This window comes from Psammomys obesus, unplaced genomic scaffold, assembly GCF_907164565.1.
Source record: "Psammomys obesus unplaced genomic scaffold, mPsaObe1.curated_primary_1811, whole genome shotgun sequence".
NCBI classification, from domain to species: Eukaryota; Metazoa; Chordata; class Mammalia; order Rodentia; family Muridae; genus Psammomys; species Psammomys obesus.
Genome location: NW_026585895.1, coordinates 33,236,919 through 33,255,511, shown reverse-complemented (window position 1 = coordinate 33,255,511; position 18,593 = coordinate 33,236,919). Strand labels below are relative to the sequence as shown.

Here is an 18,593-nt window from a genome sequence, read left to right as displayed (position 1 = left end):
TACTAGTACTCAAAGACAAGCCTTTAGGACAAGATGTACTTGTGTTTCTGTCTTACTTTGTTTCCTACAATAGGAAACAAAGCGATTTTTAAGTAGTTTCCATTGGTAAGTATATAGGAAATAGATGGATGTGATTAATGAATTTTTTAAAAAATGATATGCATTGGTTTTAAGCCTGCATGTATGTCTGTGTGAAGGAGCCGGATCCCCTGGAACTTGAGTTAGAAACAGTTGTGAGTTGCCATGTAGATCCTGGGAATTGAATCCAGGTCCTCTGGAAGAACAGCTAGTGCTCTTAACTGCTGAGCCATCTCTTAATTCATAGGTAAATGTTGGAAGTATAGCACATGTGTGGAAGCAAAAGGAAAACTTTATAGGGTCAGTCTTCTCTTTCCACCTTTCCATGGGTTGTAGGGCTCTAACTCAAGCTATCAGGCTTCTAAGGCAAACACCTTCATCTGCAGATCTATCCCATCATCATCATCATCATTATTATTATTTTTTTTTTTTGGTCTTTGGTTACTAAATATAATTTGTAAGCCTAATATTTTAAGTTCAAAGTCAAACAAAAAGTAACTTTGACATATTGATGTCTTTATTACATTTTGATGTTCCAAAGACTTTTGTTACAGTTGTTAAGATTAGAAGGGTGTGATTTACCTTTTGTATGTAATTAAAATGTCAGTCTTTATATCATGACCATAGGCCTGTGTCCGCTCACCAGGGTTCTTGACTATTTTTTTGAGCTGTAAGATTGATGTTTCAGCTCTAAATTATATAACTTCACTGAGTTAACACATAAGTAAACTGACATATCTGTCTTCATTTAACTTCATTGGCTTTTTTTTTTTTTTTTTAAAGACCTCAGCACGAGTATTATAGCGAAACTTTGCTCCCTGTACAGCTCTGCCTGAAGCCTGGGGATTAAATCCACATAAAAACACACTGTTAAAAGAGAAGCATACAGGGGCTAGGGAAATGGCTTAATGGTTGAGAGCACTGACTGTTCCTCCAAAGGACTTGGGTTCAATTCCTAGCACCCACATGGCAACTCTCAACCATCTGTAACTACAATTCCAGAAGTTACAGTTCCACCTACAAGCAGGCATACCAAAATGGGACTTGGTGGAAAGAAAAGAGGATTGGGGATAATGGTAGGAGAATGAGACAAAGAGTTTGCAATATGAATACAGTACAGTAGATATGAGAAAATGTTATGAAATCTATTATTATGTATAATATGTGTTAATACCATCTTAGAAAGTCCATCTCTATTGAAGCAGCTACCTTTAATCTTAGCATGTGATGGTTTGGCAGAATTTTGAATGTCCAAGAAAGGGAGTCTCAAAGAGGGATTGTCTAGATTAGAGTGGTTTGTGGGTATGATGCCCACTGTGGGTGCCATCATTCCTTTGGCAGGGGATCCTGGATTGTTGGAGGGTAGAGAAAGCTAGCTGAGTACTAGCATGCATGCTTTAATTCCCATTGCTCTCTGCTCTTGACTGTGGATGTGATAATGACCAGTTCTCTCAGCTCTTGCCTCTGACTTTCCTACTGTGATATAACTTGAAATTGTGAACCAGATAAACCCTTAAGTTGCTTTTGTCACAGTATTTTGTTATAGAACAGGAAAAGATACCAAAATGTACTTTTTTTTTCAATGTTTGTCTTGAGCATTCCAAATAATGATCTTTAACTTCCTTTAAAATGTTATCTCTTTATTGCATACTATTTAAGATTAGAATTTAGTTCTTTCATGTCTCAGCACACTTTGCACATTTTTTCACTTTGCACATTTTTTTTTACTGTGGTTTTACTGTTGAAAAGTATTTAGTTATGTTAAGCAAATATTAACAACTGATACTGATGATTAGCAGTGATTTCACGTTTCTTGATTAAGTTCTATTTTCAAAAGAAATTGTTTTCTCTTTGAATCTATTACTATGCTGGCTAGTTTTTTTGTAAACAGCACAAGCCAATTTGGGAATATTGAGCCTAAGTTGAGGGGGAAAAATGCTCCCATAAGATAGGACTGTAGGGAAGGCCAGCCTGTGATGCATTTTTGTAATTAGTGATTGATGTGGGAGGCCCAGCCCACTTGCAGCAGTGCCACCGTGGACATGTCCTGAGATGTTAAGACAGCAGGCTGAGCAAGCCATGAGGAGCAAGCCAGTAAGCAGTGTTTCTCTGTGGCATCTTTATCAGCTCCTCCTTGAGTTTCTTCCCCAACTTCCTTCAGTGATGGACTATAAACTATAAGCTAAGATAAATGTTTTCCTCTTATGGTGTTCTTGATGATGGTGTTTTATCTCATCAGTAGGAACCCTGATTAAAATAGTTTCTGTGGCTTATAGTAGTCACAAACTTGGGCAGGAGGATAGCTTTCACAGTATCTTTAAAGAGTGTCAGAGTGTCCTAGTTGCAATTCTGTGGATCTTTCTTGCTGGAGCCTTGTTTTTTTTTTTTTTTTTTTTTTTGTTGTTGTTGTTTGTTTTGGCTTTTGTTAGGATTGGTGCTTGCTTATCACTTATCATCCTGGGAATTTTCTTGCTTTTCTCATGTGTTTGTTTCCAGTTTTTGGAGGTCATGATTTCTTCCTTTTAGATTTACTCCATTTAAATGGAACATATCTTCCTGTAGCTTCCTAAGAAAGTATACATAGCAGGTGAACTTTGTTTTCGGCCTTCCATGTCTGAAATTAAGTGTTAGCTTGGAAACCCATCATTTCTCCGAATTTTGAATACAGTATCTTTTAACTTTCTGTGTTGTTCTTTGCAAGTCTTGAATCTGTGTGACTTTCAGCTTTTCTACAATTTTGACAATTTTTGTTGTTGTACATGTATTTCTTTTTCTGTAGCATTTTGATCACTAATAATTTTCAGGACATACTGTTCTTGCACTTCCTGTTACTTCTGAAACCCTTCTTGCTGTTTGTTTTCTGCTTAAATAGCCAAACAGCTCTGTTGTTATTTGAGTAAGATCATGTAACTGATGGTGTTTTTATCTGTCATTTTCCCCACAGCAGGAATCTTTGGCCTTATTCCTGAATGGCTGGGTTAGGATTGGAGTTAGGAGTGGAATTGCTCTAGTTGAGTAGATAGTTCATAGTATTTTACCTCTACTGGTGGCACCTTTACTTGCCTTTGAACCTAGTGTTTTAGCCCACAGTTTTCTGAAGAAACCTTTATAAATTAACTTTCAGGCTGATATTTGAGAGGAAAGGAGTTCTCTAGCTACTCTGAAGGAGGAAAGTCTATTTATCTGAATAAAAATTTTCAGCTAATCTTGTTTTAAACTGACACTTATTCCCTTTGACAGGAATGATTTTAACTAACTCCTAGATACAAAGGAGGCAAGGAGCTTCCTGATTTGTACTGTGTATTTCAATGTTCTCTTACCTGCTTCCCCCCTCCCCCCCCAGTGCAGAGGACCAAACCCAGGTCCTTGTGCTTGCTAGGCTCTGCCACTGAGCTAAACCCCCAACCCCTCTCTTACCTGCTAATCCATGTTCTGTAACTCTGAAACGTTGTTATTTCACTTCATTCTTATTAGCTCTAATGACTTGCTCTTTGAATAAAAATAAAATTCTTTGTGAGAATAAAATTTTGAGACAGGGCTTATGATCATTCTGCCTTATTTAACCTATGTCCATGTCTTTGTTGGAGGAAATCTGCTATATATACTTTAAACTCTGGCTGTTTTAGTGAGTAGCACACCTGGTACAGTTCCCCATGGAAGGGTGTCCGATAGGACTGTTAAAGGGCCTGGGGCAAGGTAGACATCTGTAAATATGAAGATGTTTTGTGTAACAAGTTCTGAATTCACAAATAAGTAGAGAGAAGTGATCAGTATGGACTTTGTTATTTATAAAGCCTTGATTTTTTTTTTTAAGCAGTCTTGATAGGCTTGTTGAATATGTCAAAATACTTGTATATATGCTACTGCACTCTTGTGAGTAAAAAGAAGAACTTGAGTAGGTGAGTAAAGTAACTGTGGGCTTATATTGTCTAAAGTCCATGAGATGGAAACTCAATTGTAAAAAACAGAATGTTTTGGTGTCAGTAGACACACAAAAACGAGAAGCTGAAAATTCTGACGGTTTAAAATTCTATATTGAGCAAAGTACCTTCCTTTCCCTTTTCTACTTTAAAACTGAGAAAGAGACAAAGCTTTAATCATACTAGTAGAAAGTGAGAAAAAAGGGACTTTCTAATTAAGATCTGCATTACACAACCGTACCATACTATTTGTTCCTGGGTCAGTGACATCATCTCTTCACTGTAGGAGCTTTAGCTTCTTGTGCTTATCATTCAGTGGAGGCCAGAAGAAGGGAAAAATGGAAGACATGAGAAAGCATTTACCCAGTTAAGTTCTCCCAGCTTCACCAGTCAAGAGGAAACTGAAGGGGGTAGAAAGAAGCTAAGCTAGTACTGCCATTCCTGGAGGTTTGAGAGGAATGATAGAGTAAGGTAATAAATGTTTCTCTGTATTGTACAACATGTAGCGAGTATGATATTATATAGTTGTTAACAGTCAAATTGCTAATGATACTGTGAAGAGATGACAGGACTGCCTCATTGTTATAGGTGCCACTGAATTGAATACCGTCATTTTATACCATGCTTAGTTAGCTACTTCAATCTGAAAATATCTTGCACTATTTCAGCTATTGGAAATCTGGTCTTCCTGGTTATATGTGTTTTCATTTGATTAGGCTGCTGTGCTTATTAGATACTTTGCTATGAATATGAATATGGTAAAATGTAGGCTGGAAAGATGGCTAAGAGGTTAAGAGCACTGGCTCTTCCAAAAGTCCTGAGTTCAAGTCCCAGCAACCACATGGTGGCTCATAACCATTTATAATGAGATCTGGTACCCTCTTCTGGTGCACAGGCACACATGGAGGCAGAATGTGGTATAAATAATAAATAAATAAATCTTTAAAATAAATAAAATCTAAAAAAGAATATGGTAAAATGCCAAATGACTTTGCTAAACTATACATACATTCATTCCCTAAGCTATAACCAGTCAGCTTGTAAATACTTCATATATTCTGTCAAGAGACTACTAATATGTTTCCCATGCAGAAACTGTTGCTCTTCTTACATAGAGCAAACAAACTTTCTTGGTGGACACTGCAAGGAATTTTCTGCTTTTTTCCTACTTTGTTTTTCCTTCTCAGTGTGATTATTCACACCCTTAAATCTTCTGTTTCTTTTTTGTTTCATTGCTGATATACTTTTTACCATTAGAATCTACACACAGGGAGAAACATATGCCCTTGCTCACATTGTCAGTACCTTTTTTAAATGTTCATTTTTTTGAGATTATGTTATAATATTTCTCCCCTTGCTCTAAACCTTCCCGTATTTCCTCCCAACTCTTTAACTTCATCACTTCTTTTTTAAATTAAATTATTTTTTAAATTAAATTATTATTACAATCATGTATGCACTTAAATAGACATATATTCCTAAATAGAGCCTGTTCAGCCCATATGTCACTTGTATGTATGTTTCCAGTCCATATGTTATTCGTATGTATATTTTTCAGGGCATATGTTACTTGTATGTATGTTTTGGCACCAGACAACTAATTAGTGTGCTTTTCCCTGGGGAAGACTATTTATTTGTCCTGCTCCCAACATTCTTTACTTGCGTGTAGGGTTAAGGCCTCATGGGCTTTCCCCCATCTACTTTGGTATGTCTGCTGTTGCTGTCCTTGTTGGGCAGTCATGGTGATTAGACTTTACGGGTCTAGCTTTTGGCATTACTAGGAGACGCAATCTCACAGGAAGCTCCTTGTTCCTCTGTCTCAAAATATTTCTGTCCTCTTTTTCTCAATGTTCCCTGAGCCTTAGGTACAGGAATGTTTTGTGGATGATGCCTTACTTTCTGTCAATCTATTGCATCAAGACATTTATAGCTCTTTCATTGCCTCTCTATACCTCCTTTTCTTGTATGTAAGGGGGTGTTTTTCTTTTTTTGTTTGTTTGTTTGACTGGCCTACAACACTAACCTGTTATTTACATCATTTGTTACATAGCAAGAGAAAATGTTTTCTGGGTGTCATAAACTGAGGTATCAATAAATTAAAAATATTCTTATAGTTTAAAAGAGTCTCTTTTTATACCATATTTAACAAATGCTGTTTTAGCTAACAGCATTTTAGTGCTCATTTTTCCTTGAGTACTATGTAGAGGTACATAAGCATGTCAGAAAGCAGTGACAGCTTTTACAAGAGAACCTACTTTTTTTTTTTAATCTCATAGCATAAAGAACCCAAGTATGAGGTAAACAGAATGCTGAAACACATGTACATGGTTTAAAAACAGCAGAAAGTCTAAATCTCTAATGATTCTTGTACTGTTTTCAAATAAGAAGAAATATGGTAATGCTAGAATAATTAGAGTGCTGATGCTAGTTTAAGCCAACCTTTGCCCTGATTCTGATTTAGCACGTTGTCAGATCTCCTGTCAATTCTCACCATTAATTTTTCTAAACTATTTCCCAGCTTTTCTTGTCCTTTCCCCTGCCTCACAAGCGGGGGTGCTGGCTTTTGTCAGAATAGAATAAGAAGATAGAGCAGATAGGAGGTGGAGGAACAAGAGGTGAGTAAGATTAGGTAGGTGTGTACAAGATGGTCATACAAATTTTATATATAGCTTTGCCCTTGAAATGTTGGGAATTTCTATTTACTGTGGAAATAACATTGGGTTAACCATACTTAGCATTTAGAAAAAAAAAATTTTTTTAATAGCTTCAACTTGTATCAGCTACCTGGTTAACCTTTGTTAGTCTGCATACTTAAAGGTGTTTCATTGCAGCTACAAATAGTTTAGTAATCTGTTTATAGGATTTATAATAGTTCTTATTGAGTTTGATATGAAGTAGATTGACTTTTTGAAATCATAGTTGTGAAAATAATCATGTAATTAAACATATAGAAGATAGAAACTACATTTTTAAAAAGTTCGAGTATATTTTAAAATTTATCCTAAGTACAGAATAGTGTGTCATAAGTTCACCAATAGCTACTCCTTACTTGCTACCTTTATTGTGTAGGATATAATACAAGTTTTATATATTAACATAAAATTTCAGAATATGAGACTCATTGGGATATAAAATATCTACTACATAGGGAGGCTGAGGTAGTCAATTTAGTAGGTATAAAGCACATTCGCCATTGCCTGGCCCCTAGTATATGCTATGAAAGTTGCTAACTATTGGCTAACATTTATTTTTGTTTATTTTTTTATTCTTTTAAAAATATTTTTATTATAATTTATTTTCATTTTATGTGCATTAGTGTGAAGGTGTCAGATACCTTGGAATTGCCATTTCAGACAGTTGTGAGCTGCCTTGTGGGTGCTGGGAATTGAACCTGGGTACTTTGGAAAAACAGGTGGTGGTCTTAACCATTGATCCATCTCTACAGCTCCTTATTTTTATTCTTACTCTTGTTTTTAGTGGTAAAATATTTTAAAGAATGAATGAGAGTTCCAATCTTATCTGTAGTGACTGGCTTTATTAAAGTTTATAAGCACACACCTCTGTTTTTATCATTACCCTTAAGAATATCATGCTAACTGCAAATGGTACAGACGTACAGGGTTGTTACATATGGGTTCACTTTCATATGCAGGCAGCATTAAATAACCAGCATGCTGGTGATTGGTCTTTCTTATGGCTTTGTTCTGAAATCTCACCAAGTATTTTCAGTACATACCTGTGTAGCCTTTTCAGGAAAGACAGCAATTTTAAAATGTCAAATGATATGTATCAGAGAGAAAATTGTAATTCCCTTTTCCATTCTTGAACTCCTATCCTGATAGCCCCTCTTGACTAGAAGTAGACAATTGTCAGCAATTTCTTCATTTTTCTTTCAAAAATACTCTGCACTTATAACATATGTACATATACCCACTCATGTCCATTCTACACCTTGGCCTTCTACCTCACTTTCTTTTTTGCTCCCATCCTGAGTGCTCACAGCGCAGTGCCCTAGGCTTCCCTTAACAGTCTGATGAACATGTGCACACCGTCATTTCTCTTTTTCTCTACACACTGCTTGTTTTACTTCTCGTGATGTAACAACCAATACTTGATATATTTTTTCTATCTAAGTTTATGTTATTGGAATTATCAAGTCTGAGAAAATATATTTTAATTGGTAATAATTATAATTTCCTTTTAACAGCCCAAAATAGCTTTAAACCAACTTTTATATCTTTGTCTCGCTGATGAGTGAAAAATATTTATTGTGTTTTTGTCTGTTTAGTTTGCATGTTTAAAAGTCCATTGGTATTCTCTACTAAAAATTCTTTGCCAGTGTTTTTAAGGTATTAATTTTTTTTCTTACAATTCTGAGAAATTGTAAGAAAAGTGGCCCTTTATGTGTCACTTTGTCCTCAGTTCTTTGTTGACTTACGTTATAAAATTTTATATGTAGAAATTAAAAAAATAGTCAATTATTTTAAATTAGTGTTTGTGGTGTTTTAATTTCAAACTGTCCATGTATTTTTCCTTCTGTAATTTCTTCTCAGTTTAGTGTAGCTGGACTTTTTTTTTTTTAAGTGTTGTGGGCTATGTCATTTATTAGCTTTATAGTAAAAGTAGGCATTAGCCTTAATTTGTTTTCTAATTATTCTGCCATTAATAATGCCTTGAAATTTTTTTATTTTATATTTTACCTTCAATGATTTACATTATATGCTTATGCTAAGCTTAATTCTGGATTTTAATGTTCTTTCATAGTTCTTATGTTTCTATATTGCCACCTTCATCTCTGTTATTATAGCTGTTTTATATTTTGTCATATATGTGAGGTACTTTAAAAAATAGTTCCTCAGTTGATATTTTTATTGCTTCAGGCTTTCAACCACATGTAAAGCAATGTGGCTATCTTTGTACAGTCTCTAAAATTATATGTATAACTTCATAATTTCAACTCAGTTTGAAGAATTCTTCTTTTCTTTTCTAGCTTTTAATCTAGACAACGAGCAACCAGATTATGATATGGATTCAGAAGATGAGACATTATTAAATAGACTTAACAGAAAGATGGAAATTAAACCATTGCAATTTGAAATTATGATTGACAGACTTGAAAAGGCCAGTTCTAACCAGGTACTGTATCATGTAAAAGTGTTTTGTTTTTTTATAATTAAACCAGTCAACACCTTTGCTTCTCCTCACCCAAGTGTGTTGTCTGAATGTGCGGCATTGAATTTTTGTCTTTTTTTTCTTTTCACTTGCTCGCTCTCTCTTTCTTAACATCCCAGAATTTCTATTTGAATAAAATACTCCACAATTTCTTGTTTAGGAGCATAGACAATCCATGTGGTAAAAATAGAGTGTTAGAGTGCCTGGATCATTTGTGTAGTTACTACATTCTCGGTATTTCAGTAACTAATTTTGTTTAATTGTTTTCATGGAGTAATTTACTTAAATCTTACTCATTTGCCCAAATTTATACAAGTTTCCATTGTTTTTTTAAATGAATTTTAAGTTTAATAACAATGTTAATTTGTGAGAAATTATTCATGAAGTAATTCAGAATTTTCTTTAGTGGGCATTTCCAGAATTTCACAAGGAATTTAAAATAATAACTGTCTTTACAGAAAGAATTAAACAGAACATGTAGAGGTTGTAAATGTTTATCTTTTTGATTTAATGACCTCCTGTCTAGAATTACTCTGCAGAAAAGAAAATATGTTGCTGGGAATATAGCTCAGTGGTGAAGCTCTTAATATGTGGAAGACCTGGAGTTAGTCCTCTCTCTTTCACAACAGAGTGGGGGAGGGGAGGAGAAAGAAAAAAACATTTGCCTGATAGATGGAATATAATGCAGACATTAAACTAATAAGTTTAAATGGTGACTATTCCATGGGATTTTGTTTATTATGAGATACTAGATTTTAAAAACAAGATATAAAATTTATTTAGAGTTTTGTTTAAAACATTTGCATGTGTGCATTAGGAAAAGAAGATAGAATGTCAACAGTGGTTTTATTTAGATGGCTGAAATTGGAAATTTTTGTATTCCTTATGTTATTTTTTGTCTTGAAAGCTTGCTATAATAAAAGATGTATTATTACATAATTAGGTTTTTAAATAAACTTTTTCAAAATACTTTTGGTGTACCTGTGTGGTATAATATTTTAATTAGTCATTCATAAGGAAGTTAGGAATATAACAAAAAACCAGTTTACCTATAAAAATTAATTTTCCCTAAAACTTAAATTCTTTAAGTGTCTAAGGGACTATTTTTCAATCCATGGGTCGTGACCCCTTTGGGATTGCATATCAGATATTTGCGTTACAGTTCATAACAGCAATTGCAGTTAGGATGTAGCAACAACAATAATTTTATAGTTGGGTGTCACCATAGCATGAAGAACATAGCATGAAGAAAAGGGTTTTAGCATTATGAGGGTTGAGAACCACTGCTCCAAGGTATTACCAGCTCTTCAGAACATTTTCAAAGCCTTTCCATTGGAAAATTACTTGGCTGTACTCATAGCCAGTCTTCCCCTTGTTCTGATGGAAAATAATAGCCTGTGTTCTTTCAAAAGAAGCATACTTTGGGAATGGAATTAAAAGTTAGTTGGTAACAATCTCACTAAGCGCATTCAAGGCCAGGAGTTTGATCCCTAGCACTGTCATATAACCAGATATGGTAGCATGTACCTGTAATCCCTGCTTTTAAGAGGTAGTCAGAAGTATTACGGATTCAAGGATTGACAGCATAGCAAATTTATCTCATGGAAAACGAGATCATGTTTTAAATGGGGGAAAGAGAATTCAAGTTAAATTTTGTAGCATTAAACCTTATTTTTTTTAGATATTCTTTTTTATTAGAAAAATTTCCTTAATGATCATACTGGAATTCATGAGATTTGTGCTCACAGTTGCCCTGTGTTTATATGCACAGGTATCAGATAGTTTCTGTGGTCCTTTTTATTCAATTGTTCCCAGCAAATTTAGGCAGGGCTAATCTTTTGGAATTTATCTCATTTTACATAATGGCCTAGAAATTCACTTGGTACGGCTGAGATCTTATCTTCAAAAGTCTTCTGTTCTCTGTTGAATGGCTTACTTTCTTAGTGTCTAGGTAAACAAATAGGTAACACTGAATGAGACAGATGAACAAGCCTATCCTTGTGCAGCTTACTATTCAAGTAGGAACAGCATAAACAAGGTGCATACACCTGGCAATTCACTGTGCACATATGCTCAGTGCTACCTTGTTTTCTGCTTGCTTAGGAGTGAGATTCTGGGCCTTCAAAGCAGAGGACTTGATAACATTTACCTAAAAGCAGAGAAATAATGGCAGCGGTGTTATCAGAGGCCTGTGATAAGAGTCTGTCACTAGAACTAAGAGTTTACAGACCCCAAAAGACTATCTGTCCTCTTAACTCCCTCCTCTGTTCATTCATGGATCTCTTGCTTTTCCTTTTGGGGGCTGGCATAGCATCACAGGGCAAAGGATTGAGTATATAGCTAAGTAGTATTTATTAGGTTGGTAGAGGAAAAGGACAGTCAAATTTTTTGTTCCTGTCATTTGGAGAGCTTATCAATGAAGTCACTTTTGAAAACTTAGAAATGCTGTGATTAGTTTTAGTCTCCATCTGTTGCTTATTTCTCCTATTCTTTATAGTGCTGGAGAGTGCTCTCAGGAACTTGTGCATGCTAAGAAATTGGCTCAGCCAAGATTCCTTTTAAAGTCCCAGGATTTGCAGCAGTTCTATTTTTCTGGTTCCAGAGTGCCAGAATCTATGAGATTAGAAATAAAAGGGAAACTAGAGCTATGGGGTCTTCCTGGGAAGATTCTTAGAGCATCCTGAATTGTTACATAGGTCTTTTCAAATAAAAATATATTGATAAATGGCCATTTTGTTGTCTGGTCTTCTCTATGGCTGTCAAAAAGTACAGTTTTTAAATAGTCACACTATATCCTGTGATATTTTTAGTGCATGTATGTTATCAAGTCAATAAAAGAGAATCTAACTTTAAAATGTTCTAGATTTTTAAAAATTTATGAGCAAGAGTGTTTTGCTTACATGTTTTTATGTGTAGCATGTGTGTGCCTGGTGCGTGCCGAGATAAGAGGTTTCTGACTACCTGGAACTGGAGCTCTGGGTGGTTGTGAGCCACCATGTCAGTGCTAGGAAACACACCAGGTTTCTCAGCAGAGTAATACATGTTGTTAACTGTGGAGCCATTGTTCCTGCCCCTAAGTAATGTAATTTTTAAAAATAACTTGAATTTGACGTGTATGGAAAGTGTTACCATACCCATATTTATTTTAACTTTTTGGTGCTGGAAAACCAGCGTGTTGTTCACATTGCTGCAGAGGTTGGTTTCAGCACATCAACAATCTTATCATCATTGGCTAGAATTTTTTTTTTTTCTAAATGAAAACTATAGTGAAAGCTTTGAAAGAAAGAATGAATTTAAAAGATTTTTTTTAAAAATAGTTATCTCAAATGAGATAAATTAAATAGTGTGATTGCTTGTTTGTTTCTTTGGCTACTTGGCTTTTTGTTTTGTTTTGAGGCAGGATCTCAGCCTAGCCTGCAGCTCCTAATCTTCCTGCCTCTAACTCTCAGCTGTTGAGATTACAAGTGTTTGTCTCTACCCATGGCAATAGTGTGAATTTTAGTGGATTAGTTTTCTTTCCATATGAAGAAGGAACATAGTGTGTTACTTAGCTATGGTATTTATAGGGTTAGAATTGAAATAGAAGTACTTTAAAAATTTTTTTGAACACATGTCTTTTGGCTGATGTTACAGTGCTTTCTCCAAGATCCTGTGTGAGACTGGGATTCTGTCAGAGCTTCATTACTGTAATTTGAAGACCTTTTCCATTACTTTTTCTTCAATTTAATACATGTAGAGTACTCAGTGTGTTACAGTGTATATTTTTACTTAATTGAAATTCCGCTCATTGGCTTTTCATAATTATGTGGCACTGGAAGTTAGGAATGATTTGATAGGTAAAAATGTTTCTTATGTCATCTGCATAAAACCACGTCGCTCCTCACTATGTTCATTGTAAACCAACTATAGTTATTCATTCTTGGAGATCATAAGGTAAAAAGGTACCATTTAACACATTAAATTTAATGTAAATGATTAGTTATTTAGAAACCACCAGATTTGAAAGAAGAAAGGTGAGACAAAGATGGCCTGTGGCAGAGTCACCCGTATAGAAAAGAAATGCAAGCTTTACCATCCTGTGCCTATATCTGACTATACCAGTATACTGTCTTAGAGTCCCAAATGCTTGTATTTTGATTTTGTCAGTTTTAGTTAGAGAATTTATCTTAGTTTATTTTCCTTTTCTTCACAATCTGAACTAATGGTTAGCTGATACTTTCTTTTTGCATAATTGACTTCTGTTAAAAAAAAAACATTAATTTTCTTTTATAATGTATTTGTTTTATAAATTAGTTTTAAATTTGTTTTGTAATTTTTTTTATTTCTTCAAAATATATTGAAACTGCAAGACCTTGGAGTTTGTCTGTCAGCAAACTAAGCAGTCCTTGGTACCACATAATTTGTATCGGTCTGAAAGAAAAGCCCAGTGATAGGAGTTTCCTCCCTCCCTGTCTCTTGATGCCCAGGTGATCAATAGCCCAGATGTGTGTCAAAATTAATTAATTTATTATAGAACTTTTTGCCAGTTCACTACTAGCTTCCACTGCTTTTTAGTGAATAAAACGCATGCTGAATGACAGATTCAAACACACACACACACACACCAAAAAAAAAAAAAAAAAAAAACAACAACTTAGTGCAAAGTGGTAGAAAAAGCCCAGCATGATTATGCCTACCTATAATCCCTATAGTGAAAAGACTGAGGCAGGACTGTAGAGGACTACAGTAGAGCAATACCCTGTATGCATAAACAAATGAATGAACACATACATAAATGGCATGGGGTTTTGATTTTTCAGATACTTGGAAAAATGTCAGAATGTTTAACTATAAATAGTGTATTAAATTATTAGTTGTAATATAGAATATTTAAAAAGACAAAAACTAATTGCAAGGTGGAGCAAATCGCACCAGAAAGAGGTAAACAGGTGATTACATCTTCTGGCAGATGCAGGAGCATAGGAAGTAGTCACATATGGTGTGGGGTAAGAATCTCACTGTTGCTCTGTTGACTGGAAAAGAGCCTTGTTCCCCTCCTCACTCTACAATTAGACTAAGATCTTGATTTAATTAGCAAATATTATGAAATAATATCAGCAACATAATAACCAAACAGCTGAAGCACAGGCCCCAGAGCTGAGCATTGTGTTTCTGGCCTCTAGAGCACATGATTGCTGCCAATGATGCAGTGATGCTGTCAGTGTGAGATAGAATCTTACAAGCTTCAAGAGTCTGTTCTGGATTGGTAGTGTAGGTCAGTAGGTGAGCACTCACTTAGCCCATTAGGCCCTGAGTTCAATCCACTACACTCTGCCATGCACACATGGATGTACAGGAAAGAAATCGACAGGAACTCAGTTTTTGTTCTGGTCATGTCCTGTTCTTGTAGACCTTAGGGATGGATTTATATGTTCCAGAGAACTTTTTAACAGTTGAAGCTAACTATTTAAGAACCCATTTAGAAGGTCAGGGAGCTAAAAGCAGCAGATAGCATCAGTAACGGCCTGAGTTCAATTCTCAGAACTCATGCAAAAGTCAGATGCAGTGGCATAAATCTGTATTCTGCATTTGTAAGATATCTAGCAGAAATAGAGAAGCACCTAGAAGCTCCTAACCTAGAGTTCACAGCGCAGCAGCAGACACAAGAGACCCTGCCTTAGGAGGGTGGAAGTTGAGAATCTCTTCCTGAAAACTGCCCCCCTCTACCTCCACATAGGAGCTGTGGCATGGCATGCATTTATATGCGCACAAATGTAAAAAGTATAATCTTAAAAAATAACTTGAAGAAAAGGTCATGTTTAGAAATACTAGTCCTTTCTTTTTTGTTTGGTTGGTTGGTTTTTATTTTTTCAAGACAGGGTTTCTTTGTGTAGCGGGGGCTGTACTGGACTGTCTTTGTAGACCAAACTGGCCTTGAACTCACAGAGATCTATTTCTCTGCTTCCCCAAGTGCTGGTATTACACGCGTGCACCAGCGTGCCCGGCTTCTAGTCCTTTCTTGTACTCAATTGATTGCCATATAGACTAGAATATGTGAGTTGAATTATCAGTGTCTGCTTTTCCTTGTATGAATTACATAAAAGGGTAACCCCACTACTCAGACTGGCTTAATATTAAAAAATTCTTATCAGCACTCCCCTGGTTCAAGATATTGTCATATCTCTGACAGATGTTTTTCATAAGAGCTCTGACATAGACATTAAAGGGTTTATTTCTCCTTTATGAAGTTAGCAGGTATAATGCTTAGGTAATTAAAAATAAATTATATAAAAAGTTGCTTAGCGGACAATGTAGCCATTTTTGACGAGAACTGATAGACTAAGATCAGAAAGGAGAGGAGGACCTCCCCTATCAGTGGACTTGGGGAGGGGCATGCATGCAGAAAGGGGAGGGAGGGTGGGATCGGGAGGGGAGGAGGGGGGCTTATGGGGGGATACAAAATGAATAAAGTGTAATTAATAAAAAATTAAAAAAAAGTTTTAAAAAAGTTGCTTAGCCATATACATTGCCTTGCTCCTTGAGAAGATGAGATCGGTCAACTAGCTTTCTAGCAGGATGTAAATCAAGGTGTCAGTTATTTACAACAAACTCTAAATTAGAAAAAGATAAATCATTTTAATGCTGTAAATCTTTACTGAAGGAATGCAGCAAGATTTTAATGGTTTAAGTAACTGTAGCTTAGTAGTGTTTTATTATTAATCATTTGAACACAGTGACATTGATATGATCTGCTGAAAGCCTACTTAAGTTGATCTTTTGACCATTTATTTACAGTATTTGTTTAACCTGGCCTAACAACCTGATCATAATTAAGTTAGACTTCCATGCGCGTGCGCACATACACACACGCACAGCCACGCCCACACCCACCCCTAGGGCAGCCAGAATTGAACCTGGAGTTTGCTAACTCCTGCCGGCAGGATGCAGAGGTCCTTCTGCCATCAGCTCCCTGGCACTGGGATCACAGGCACACATGCCACACCTTTTTTATGTGGGCATTGATGCCTGACCTCAGGTTCATATTTTAAGTAGTAGAACCATTACCTCTCTGGGCAAAATGTGAATTTTTTAAAAATAACATCCAGTTTAAGAGACTTTTGCTAGGTTAAGTGGAATTATATCGTCACCTCCCATCATAATATGTGATTGTAATTATTTAAATGGATCATATTTTCTCCGATTCCTGCAGTTTATCCTGATTTCTTTCTCAAACATATCCATTGGTGACATCTTGTGCTTTCTATTTAGCTTGTAACACTTCAAGAAGCAAAACTACTGCTAAATGAAGACGATTACCTTATTAAAGCTGTATATGACTACTGGGTGAGAAAACGGAAAAATTGCAGGGGGCCATCCCTCATTCCCCAGATTAAGCAAGAGAAAAGAGATGGCTCTACCAACAATGACCCTTATGTTGCCTTTCGGAGGAGAACAGAGAAAATGCAGACTCGGAAGGTAATATCTGCATCATATATAATTGGATGTAGCTTTGTAGTGTTTACTATCCTCAGTCATTCGAACACAGTGACACTGACGACCTGCTGAAAGCCTACTCTTAGTTTACCTTTTGACCGTGTGTTTATAGAGTATTTGCTCTTCCTTCCTAAGTGATCTGATCATAACTAGTCTATACTTGGAGTTTTAACAATAGGAAGAGTTTCTTGTGCTTACACACCTCACAGGTGTTGAGTTCCTCAGTAAACTATACATGCATTCATGTATAGTGCTCTCATAAGGCACTCACGTATCACTTCTGTTTGGGAAGCTAAGAATTTGAGCACTGCATTTTCTTGTTGGCTACTTAGGAGTTTTGAAATGGTATTATTGTAAGGAAGAGTTGTTCTGGCAGATGCCAGATGTAATAGTGGCATCTTTTTCTTATTTTCTTGTCAGTAATGTCATATTTCAAATTGATAGAAATGTCTCCATCTGAATTTCAGAAGTGTGAGCCAGATTTCAAGAGAAATAGATTTTACTGTGGAATGATATGATATAGCATAAAATGAAAGTATTGTTTTAGGAGGTTATTCACTGCCTTGCAATTCTCATGATAACATACTCTCTTAACATCACAAGGAATCAGGAACACATAAGCTAAAAACTGAAGATTTATAATTTGGAACAAAGCGTTTTCTGTGGATTCTTGTTTCTCTTAACATTGAAAGCTTGTCTTCGTCAGCTGTTAGTGTAACAGCTGTGAAGTATAGCAGATGCAGGCACTGTATATTTTAGGAAAACTCTGCTACTGGTTAATAACTAGAGTTTTTATATTAGTCTTTATTATGAATGTGATTTTTTTTTTTTCCCTAAACATCAGAGGATGAATTTCCCAAGAAAATATGACTGTCACTAGCACAGGCCTAGTTCTCAGTTTAGCACTCCGGTCTTAGCTAAGGATTTTGAAAATGTAACATCTTGATTAGAAAAGACTAAGATGAACTAAGTTTGGGAACATGGTTAAACTTCTCTTACGTGTAGACTGCCGATGAAGAGACTTGTCAGCATTGGAGTCTGAAATCCCAGCTGCCTTTTAAAGCAGTCTCATCAGTTGGAATGCACTGTAAACATACTGTAGTCTTTTCTGGAAGGAAAGTAATATTGTTCCCCTTTTAGTGAGTAGATGCAAACATTGATGATATTTCTTTGGATGTAAAAGTATACTTCAGTCTTTTCTAGCAGTTTATTATGAGAACTACAACTGTTTATTAAGGTAGGCATGCCACCACCTCACTATCACTAATACCAGTTTTTCCTAACATTGCTTCTCACCTTTTGCTACCTTATTATTTTCATTTTCCTCTGCAGGGCACTATATTATCCTTTTCAGTGCTTTCTGTTGTTGTTTTTTTTAATTATTCTTTCTAATCTACAGTTATCCCTGGCATGCACTGTGTTTCAAATGTTTATTGTGTTTCAAAATTAGAAACAAATGTTTATTGTGTTTCAAAATTAGAAAGATGGGAAAGTGCTTCACAGGTCATACTGCATATAGGTATGGGGAGGTGAGCAGATTGGGGCATGCTGGGTAATACTCCCGATAACAAGGCCGATTTTCTTTTTGCTTCATTAAACTTAAAAACACAGCTTGTGCAAAGGCAAAATGGACTACTGAAATGTTTGCATGTTAGTCTAGAATTTAACTATAACTCACTGAACTAAAATTAACTTGGACGTTAATAAGTACTTTAGGACATTTTTACAGCAGATGATCTTATCTAAATGTACTAGTTAGTTTCAATCAGAACTTGTATTTAATATTTAATATGCTAACTACATAGATACAGTATTATTTATTGCTTGTACCATCTGTCTACCTCTGCCTCACTCAAAAAAAGTAATTTGGTGGGAAGAGAAACTCCCAGGTTCTCAGTTCTGCCTGTGCACATCAATTAATCGTCTGTGAATCACCTTTCATTATAAAAA

The 18,593-nt window shown here is 35.6% G+C and overlaps 1 protein-coding gene across 2 annotated transcripts in view; it reads left to right on the top strand.

The window, feature by feature from the left end:
* Window positions 1-18,593, top strand: part of Epc2 (enhancer of polycomb homolog 2) — a 90,398-nt gene that overhangs the window by 43,518 nt on the left and 28,287 nt on the right. For both annotated transcript variants that reach the window (XM_055600710.1, XM_055600708.1), the window contains exons 3-4: window positions 8,989-9,134; window positions 16,419-16,625. In XM_055600710.1, coding sequence (XP_055456685.1) covers window positions 8,989-9,134; window positions 16,419-16,625 — 353 coding nt within the window. The remainder of the gene's footprint in view (window positions 1-8,988; window positions 9,135-16,418; window positions 16,626-18,593) is intronic.